Genomic DNA, 9454 nt, shown 5'->3' on the forward strand with positions numbered 1-9454 from the left:
ATATTATTAATTTTTAAAAATAACGCCTTGAAAAATTTGAAATCAAATTTTTCTCTAATCCATTATTACCATATATAAAAATATTGATTCAGATGACCTGCATCTTTGACAACAGCCGGACTTTTGGCAGAAACAGTACTTGGCTCTAGTTTTTTTGAGCAGGTTTTAATTTTGACCGGTTGGATATCTATGATCTCCTGCTAACTTTTTCAAACCTCGCTTCCTTACAACAAGAATACTAAAATCAAAAAGAATTGTGTTCATTAATTTTATTTAGTTTTGCTAGTGAAAACTATGTGATGGGCTCGCTGGAAAGCGGCTAAAACCAAAAGAGGGCATTACCTTAAACTGTTTTGGCAACTTGAAAACAGTTTAAGGAAAAGGATAATAATTCCCACTTAAGATGTAGACCCTTTTGTGGTCGTATTGCGGTTTGCACACTCATTGATAGACGGACAAGTTAGCATTTTCTTTGTAAGGATCTTTTTTTGAAAAGAAAAGATTTTCGCCATAAAAATGTGTTTTGATGCAATCGCTCACTAAATTTTTTCTTGTAAACTCGAGTATCAACCTTTTCAACTGATTACTCACATGTGATAACTAACATTGAAATATTATGCTTGTTACTGTCACCATAGTTCAACTAAAATGATGTCCGAAAAATTGTTAAATTGATCAGAAAGCTTTTGGAAATGTACATCTGAAAGTTTACTCAAACATGCGCGAGTTAGTTATAGCTGCTCTCTCTTCTCTCTAAGTGTCGCATAAGCATTGTATAATTTAATAAAACTATTCGTGGTATTATAGAAAAGTAAAACTAATGTGCACTTTTAGCTTTTGTAAGCCAAATCTTCAAAATAACGTGAACGAATTTTTGTTGAACAAAGAAATTTGAATTTATCTTATCATTTTCGTATCTCGAACTTTTGCACCCCCATTTAAACAATTGTTGACCAAACAACTCGTAGAAAAGTTTCATCAGTTTTAATTTTGAGTAGCGGCAATTTTGAGTTCTGATCGTCAGGTGCATTTTTTTTAAAACTAGACGAATACATTCTCTAGATTCGTGCAAAAAATTGTTTTCCGCTTTCAAGAATGGCTTTTTATCTCATACGAACTTTTAATATAGTTAATATTCTAAAATCTTGCGTGGGAAGGAAGGGCAGTTTTTATAGAAAAAAAAACGATAAATTGCGATTAGAAGTTTTATCAAAATTTTTTTGTCAAAATGCTTTTGCTAATTTTTCGGCACAGAATTTTTAAATTCGCACTCCATCTAAATTTATGTTTCATGGATTAGATGATACCTCTCATTTGTTCTAAGTTTATAGGCAAAAGTTATCTTATTAGTTTTTAACAAAAGCGCTTTACAAGAACTTACAAGGTAACAGTTCGTCGACAAATAGGGATAAATTGAAAATTCAGCGTGCTGAGTACTTTATATATCACCGCAAAAGCAGACATAATTACAAAGTTTTCGATGTTGCCCTCGCGGATTTTTGTTGCATTAAATTGTTTGCAGAAAGGAGGCTACATCGAAGAAGATCGATACATTGTGTAAATTTATGTTGAGATACTATGCATGCTCGATTTTTTTTGGCAGAAAAGTGGGAACTATGCTAACTTTTTGGTTGTCTGTTTTCCGTGATTTTAAAATTGTCCAGTTTTATTGGTTTTATTAAGAAGTAGAATTGTTTTACATGAGCACTAAAGTTTTTTCTGACACATGTCAGACTGCCCCCGTCATGACACACCAGTCTCCCTCTGTTGTGTCATGTATTTTCCTGTTTCATTCTATCCAAAACAATAAAAAAATTTTCTTTTGTTGTGTAACAGTAACGGCATTTGACCATACACATATTAATTACAGACCATATTTATAATCCGTTAAAGATTAACGAAGGCACCAAGATAACTTATAATTTAGGATAGTTTTTTGAGTGAAAATTGCTTGCAAAATTTGTCTAAAAGTAAGTAACATCTTAACCTCATCTTTTATGATATGTTGAAATTATTTTCTTTGAGCGAGCAGTGAAATAAATGATTCCACCTTCCTTCTAAAAAATGATTTTTTTTTCATACAGAACTTTGAACCAAGTTTAGAGGTGTTGTTTTTTTAAATGCCCGATCATTTAAATTTTAGATTTTAATTATGTAAACGCACATCGTTGCTGCCGTCGAGAGACGCTTTGCTGCTCAATTTAGCTAATAAACTTTAATCTCGTCGAGTTGTTTGCTGAACATTTTCGCTGGTTTGACTTCTTTAATGAATACAAAAATTTAACGTTCTTATCGTTTTAGTTATTTAAGTTCCATCAACTATGGGTGAAATGAGGTTTACTAATGAAGCAGCATTGTATTCCATATGAATTGGGTTACCAGAAGATAGTGCAAGTGTTTTTCAGCGCTGAATCATGACAGAATTCATCATGTTTTTACCAGGGCGAGTTCTCTGAACTTGTCCCACATTTTGATTTACAGTCTGCAATTTTACTATTTTATGAGTCATTTCGATGTCGTTTTTCTGGGTATAATGTTTTTATTTTCGGTTCCAATTCTGAGCATAAACAAATTATATCTGGTTTTTGTCTGAGAAGCGGTAATTCCCACGTTATAAATTAACTGCGCTTTTCGCGCTCTTTTGTTTGCTCAAGACGCAATTAAATTCTCTCTCTCTCTCTCTCTCTCTCTCTCTCTCTCTCTCTCTCTTGCTCTTTCTCTCCAGTTGCAAAACGCATGCAACAGGAGGTTCAATACGTGCATTAATTAATTAAGATAAATAGAAAAATAAATTGCAAACTAAAAACACTAACGAAATTTAAATGAAATGAAGAACATATTTAGTTCAAGTTCAAAAGTTCATTAACAGTTCTACAGTAAACTTCCACAGTAAACATCCACCGACCTCCTCTGCCGACCTCCACTTACCTCCACCACTGACCTCCGCTAACTTCCGCCACCGACCACCACCGACCACCACCGACCTCCGCCACCGACCTTCACCGACCTCCGCCACCGACCTCAAACGACCTTCGCCATCGAACTCCACCGACCTCCGTCACCGACCTCCGCCACCGACTTCCTCCTCTGACCCCCGCTTCGGACCTCCGCCTCCGAACTCCGCCACCGAATCCACTCCAAAGATGTAAACGCACCAGTATATGGTATAGTTGGAGCTATATTAGTATTTGAGGGTATCGCCATTTTAAAAAATTCATGCATGAGATCGAGTAATGCGAAATATTCAAAACTTGCTGGTTTTTTTTGTATGTACACTCTGATGATGAGCGAAATGTGAAACAATCTGTGCAGTGTTGGCTAATATTGTAAATGAGGCTCCGAGGAAAAGGGACAGACCGGGATGTTTGTTAATGGTGTCTGGGCTGACTCGCAAAAGTACTTATACTGCTATTTGTCTGGTACAGCAATGGTTATATTGAAAATCAATGGTACAGCGCTGAAACCCACTGCAACCAAGGTCCGGGTAACCAACAGAAAATTCGAGGAATACAATAACAAAGCGTAGACAAGATTATTGGCATACGTATTCACGTCCCGTTTTACGGTTGACGCTTTGAAAAAAAAGACTTTTCCCAATCCGAAACTAGAACAGAGAGGCAATAATTTTTTACAAAACACTATCCCTGAAAACGTCTTCAACATGGTCAAATCTTCTGAACCAAAAATATTTAAAAAATATAATGGTGCTTTGTATTGCGAAGACCTCGAAACTCCTCTGGAAATGAGGCGAACTGTTTTTTGTGCAAAAATGTGTACACGGATCCAAGACTGCTTCCTTGTGGACATTCCTTCTGTTGTTCTTGCATGACCAAGTTCTTCCTGGAGAAAACTGGAAAAGCCCTGGTCTCATTCTGTCCGGATCCGAACTGCATGGTAGCTATAACTACTAAAGATAGACGACCACAAGGTTTTCCAGTCAATCAGAGTATGAAGAAATTAAACGTGAGTACTTCCATTTTTTTTTGAAATCCCAAAATGAAAAACTATTTTTAAGGGCCGCGAAACAAATTAGAGCGAAGCCCTAAAGAAAATCGACAGAAATCATGCGAGGATAGGATAGATGATATAAAATCAATGACAACTTTTGTTCCTAATTCTTAAACAGGAGGGGAAAAAGAAAGCGAAGACTAATGTTTTGAAACATGAAAATTTCTTTAATTTATTACGATTTTACTTATGTGAAAAACTTTTAGCTAAGGACACGAGAAAGACCAGCGCCCTAGATTCATTTTCTTTTGTGTCATAGAATCGACATCTGTCATAATTTTCTCCAAAAACTGTTAAAAAATAGATTCGCATGATGATTTATGCAAATAATAGGTTTACGGTCATTTTAGGACCAGCAATGCGTCTCCTCAACTGACGAGCATCTACAGTGGTGTTTGAAACATTCAACAGAGTTGAAGGAACATTTCTGCTCTCATTGCCAAATTGCTCTCTGCGAGACATGTTTTAATTCAAAGCACAGAGGCAAGCCACATTTCAACCAAACTATTCCAAGCACGCTTAAACAAAGACAACAGGCCTTGGATGCTTTTCAAATCAGCCAACAAAGTATTCAGGAAATTAGCCGACACGTTAAGGAGATCCAAAACTGCATCCAAGGATTTCCAAGCAACAAATTGGGTCAAGTTATCATCAATATAGATTATCAAGTCATTATTTACGTCAAAATTTGTGAATTCCCCCGGGTCCAGATAAAATCGGAAAAATGGGCAAGATAAGCGGTGAAAAGTTTTTTTCACCGCAAATTTCGTACATATTTTTGCTGTGAAATGCGGTGAAATTATGTAAGTTCACCGCTAGAGTTAGCGGTGAACTTGCAAAAATTCACCACATTCCACCGCTTACTACCGTCCTTGCATGGATTCGAACCTCTCACCTCCTGCATGTCAGCACTTCTTCCACTGCGTCACTTCTCACAAAAAATTAGTTTATTTCTTTTGAATTTAAATTAAAGTCACACTACATTTTGTAAGACATACGCGTTGAACTGTTGTAAGATTAGCGGTGAAATTAGAAATTTTAGCGGTGAAATGTGGTGATTTTTGAGGTTAATCTATTGGTGAAATGAAGTTCACCGCTTACTCTAGTGGTAAAATTACAAAAATTCACCGCTTCAGAAAAGTTTCAGAAAGATGTATGATTTTATTCGGGGGTAATTTTTTCGAGCGTCTTTTAATAAATGTATGTTAACTTCGTTGAAAAAAAAGAAAATTCGAAGCGTTTTCTAAGCGGTAAATTTATGTTGTTTCACCTCTATTTTAAGCGGTGAACTTGTGTAATTTCATCGCATTCACTGCTAATCTGATTTTAACACTTTTTTCTCTGCGGTGAGTTTATGTAGTTTCACCGAATTCACTGCTGTTCTCACACAATTTTAGCACTTTCTTCTAAGTGGTAATTTTATGTAAGTTCACCACTAAGTAAAGCGATGAATTTATTTAATTTCATCGCATTCACCCCTTATCTTACATAATTTGAATACTTTGTTTCAAAGCGGTGGACTGATGTAATTTTACGCTAAATTCAGTGCTAAAATGATGTAAGGTTTTTTCACCGCATTCACCGCTTGATTTATGCAATTTCGCGTTGAATGGCGATGACAACTTGACCCGGTTATTCTTGAAACGTCACGACCGATATGAAAAGACCGTAATTGATGAAAATTGATAGGTTTTTTTGTTAGACCAAAAAAATCTTTTGAGAACGTTGCGCTAGGTTTAGGCCCTGGCAAAAAAAGAGTCGAACAAGCGTCACGTAAGATTTTTCTTGTATGTTCTTTTTCTTTCCTATGTGGCAAAATCTTCAATCTTCGCAATTTTTGTTTTCACTCAATCATAAAAATGCATTAAGATAACTTACAGAATTGACACTTTTTTGACAATTTATATGAAGAGATGGCAAATTATCAACTGAAGATCTCAATGTTAGTGCCCGGGTCGAGGTTCGGTCAAAAAACTAATGTAAGATTAGCGGTGAATAGCGGTGAAGAAAACTTGTTTTACCGCAAAGCGCCCGCATCTTTTAGCGTTTAACGCTGTTTATAGCGGTGAAATTTTTTTCACTGCATTCACCGGACTTCTCACAAAAAAAGAAACTATCGTCTACTGGTTCGAACCTCTCACCTCCTGCATGTCAACTACTTATTCCACTGCCCCATCTGTCACATACTTGTTTGATATTTCCTGCGAATTTAACATAAGCGTTGAAATTAGCGGTGAATATTTGTATCATTTTCAATTTTAGTGGTGAACATTCTGGTGATAGCGGCAAAAAATTTTATTTCACTGCATTCTGCTGATAATTAGCGCTGAAAATTTTTTTGCACCGCATTCTGCTGTAAAATTAATTCTGATGAAAAATTATTCACCACTTAAAATTTGTTTTCACCGCATTCAACGCATTGAGCTCAAAACTTACACATTTTACTCAAATTCACCGCAAATCTTACATCTTATAGCGATTTTTAGCGGTGACACTTCGACACGGGTGAGAACTTGCTTTCGGACGTCGTTGCTATGCATAGACGTCGTTGTATTCTTCCATTCTACGTAATATCCTCCTGCTGATTTCTAAAATTTTGTTGATCTTTTTGAAAACAAAAATAGGTTTTGTTTGATCTTTTACAACATACCAGGTTGAGGTAACAGTTGGAGTTGTTCTCTGATTACACACGGTGATAAGTCGAACGCACACGGTGTGTTTCGAGACAAAAATTACAGGGTCTGAGAATTGGTTCGAGCGCATTTTACACGAAACAAAAGGACGATTTCGAGCAGTTAGACAGCAAAGAAAAATTTGTTGTTTACTTGATGAAGAAAAGTCTTTTCCGTCTAAGCAGTTGGGAAGGAATTGGTTTCTTGCGTTTAGAATATTTTAGAAGCTAAAGTTGTTGAATTTTTGGTTCATGAAAACTGTTTGTTCAATTAGAAAGTCGAAAGAGAAATTCAAGGTGCAGTTTGTTTGTGGGTTGACAATATAAGCTGCGAAATTCATGCAGTTTTTTGTTCTTGGTTTGAGTGTCCACTGATTAACGAGTTTAATATCAGCGATTGTAAGGATCTTTGTTGATTACTATTTAGAATTGAGGTAGTGAAAAGGAAATAATGCAATGAAGTCAACCATGCACGGTACATTGAGAGGTTTTTAGAAAGGTCTGGACTAGAATATTGCAAACCAATGGACAGGCTTACAAAATTTAACCCCAGCGTTGAGGTCTATTATTTTTGCTAAATTTATTCAATTGTAAAGGTCATTCATAAACCAAGATTTTGTCTCATGCCCAAAATGGTAAACTGGCAATGGTTTTAGAATGATCCATAGATGAGCTCTTTGAAGGCACCACTATCTAATACTATCTAATTATTTGATTCTTTTTTCCCTGACAGAGTAAATAAATCCAATATTTTGTGTAACAAGAGATTGTTCAAAAGCACGCTTGACGCAGTTCGACTACAATCCTGCAGCTGACGCATGCAATACATACGCCAAGTGTTCGATTTACTCAGAGAACTTGAAACAGAAATATGACGAATTGGAGAAGCGAATACAAGAGCAACATCATAGTCTTCGCAGGCTTGAAAAGACAATGGCAGCCGCTAAGAAGGGAATTGAAGGAGCTAGGTCAGCACTCAACAATTTTGCTGATGAACTCAAAGTAGACCTTGACTAAAAAAACACTAGATTGATCTTAACAGTAGATAAAAACTTTTATATTGAATTTCAGACAACAATTGTTTCGAAACGAAGTTTTGAGAAATATCTTTGCCATCTCTTAAGATCTGGTTGAAGAGATTCTGGTTCAAAACTTGTTTATTTAAACTAATGTACTCACAGATTGTTCAATTAACTGTTCTTGTTCAACAATTTGTATGCTCGAATTTCGACTTTTATTGACTGAGATGTCACCATGAGCATGTGGGATAAGGGATAAGTTTACAAAGATGCCATGAATATTTATTTTTTGAAAGTGTCTTGATAAATGGATGAGTTTTTCGCCAATCGACGGTCAATTGTATGGTTGTCATTTTGTCACAGACTCCAAATATGGCTTTGATATATGGTTCCCAAAGAAACATTTTATTGGCGTTTGTCTTTGTGTGAGTACAATAGAAGGCTATACCGTTAAATAAGTTATAGGCCAAAAAAGTAAACATGTTATTCAAATTCAGACCAAGTCCCAATCCGTCATAATCCCCTAGTTGGTTTTAAACCAATGTCGTTCAAAAAATTAGTAACTTTCTAATTTCGTTCATAATATTTTACAACTGCCGTAGGTCTTAGAAAGTTTTTTTTCAACTTTAAAGTTACTTTGTTACTTTTTCAACTTTAAAGTTACTTTAAAGAAGCTATTAATATGAAGCTATTAAATTAAACTAAAGAAAATTGAAGAATCCTCTAACTCTAATTGCAATAAGGTTGAACATATTCAGAACATGCCAGAGAGAACCATACGCGATATATAGAAAAATTTCCTACCATCTTTCGACCACTCATAAAACATATCTGACAGAATGAATGACAATAGTCGGGGAAAGTCATTTTGAGATTTTGAGATCGTTTCTTAAAAACAATCACTGATAACAACAAAAAACAAACTGGTTCAAAAAAGGCATCTGAATCCAATTTGTAACACTAACGTCACTAAACTTTTAAAATATTTATTTTTATTTTTGCAGTTGAATTGTCAATTCCCTTATTAATTTTTTCGAACATCCCATATTAATTCTTTGCAGTTGAATTGTCAATTCATTCACTTGGAATATCTTGGTTCGAAACGTATCATTGATGTTAATATCAGTTCAGTTTGAACCATCAATGGAATCCCACTCGGTACCGTTTTTGGATATTTATCCATTTATCCTGTACTTGCTAACAAGTTTTGCATGCACCTGATTTACGATCCACTCGATGAAAAAATAAAATTTTGTGCTCTGCTTCCAGTGGCTTAGACGTCAGAAACTCAATCAGAATTCGTTGCATCCTCTCATTGGGTGACACAATATTTGACGAAGTCTCCCAATCAAACGGCTGAGACAACGAATCAAAGGACAGCTTGTGTTTCGTATTTGCCTAAAATCTCTTTCTCTTGCAATCAGCGTGAAAGAGGACCCACGGATTGTTGTAACGGAGACTGATTTCGATAAACAACTAAAAGCTGCAAATTACCCCGTTGGCTGCAAAATTCTGTCATCGGCCAGAGTAGCAGAACGTTTGAACAGTTTCAAAAAATCCCCCAAACAACTCGACAGCCAAAGGAATGAATTGAATTACAACTTTGTAACATTTTTGGGTACTCTACTAACTTTCTGTCCTCAGTAGCGGATAGTGCAAAACCACACTTCTCCGTTGCATTTGCGATAAAGCTTGATTGTAAGGGAGAAGCCGAAAGAGATGGGGTGATGGGGCACAGATAAGATCCTGAGCTAGC

General features: G+C 35.8%; 1 protein-coding gene across 2 annotated transcripts; it reads left to right on the forward strand.

The window, feature by feature from the left end:
* Window positions 1–2288: 2288 nt before the first annotated feature.
* Window positions 2289–7809, forward strand: LOC142349605 (E3 ubiquitin-protein ligase TRIM58-like). Of its 2 annotated transcripts, none has more exons than XM_075401284.1 (4): window positions 2289–2335; window positions 3723–3963; window positions 4359–4647; window positions 7458–7809. In XM_075401284.1, the coding sequence occupies exons 1-4, from the start codon at window positions 2322–2324 to the stop codon at window positions 7694–7696; spliced, it is 783 nt and encodes a 260-aa protein (XP_075257399.1). In that variant the 5' UTR covers window positions 2289–2321; the 3' UTR covers window positions 7697–7809. The 2 variants fall into 2 exon arrangements, with proteins under 2 accessions (XP_075257399.1, XP_075257400.1); XM_075401285.1 differs by having other exon boundaries at window positions 7491–7809.
* The last annotated feature ends 1645 nt before the right edge of the window (window positions 7810–9454 follow it).

Source organism: Convolutriloba macropyga, chromosome 11, assembly GCF_964194025.1.
Source record: "Convolutriloba macropyga chromosome 11, txConMacr16.3, whole genome shotgun sequence".
Taxonomy (NCBI): Eukaryota; Metazoa; Xenacoelomorpha; order Acoela; family Convolutidae; genus Convolutriloba; species Convolutriloba macropyga.

Excerpts from the sequence above, each read along its gene's own strand:
- LOC142349605 (XM_075401284.1), top strand. Across the intron at positions 3,964-4,358 it reads AGAGTATGAAGAAATTAAAC|GACCAGCAATGCGTCTCCTC; the intron begins GTGAGTACTTCC and ends CGGTCATTTTAG. Across the intron at positions 4,648-7,457 it reads ATTTCCAAGCAACAAATTGG|CACGCTTGACGCAGTTCGAC; the intron begins GTCAAGTTATCA and ends ATTGTTCAAAAG.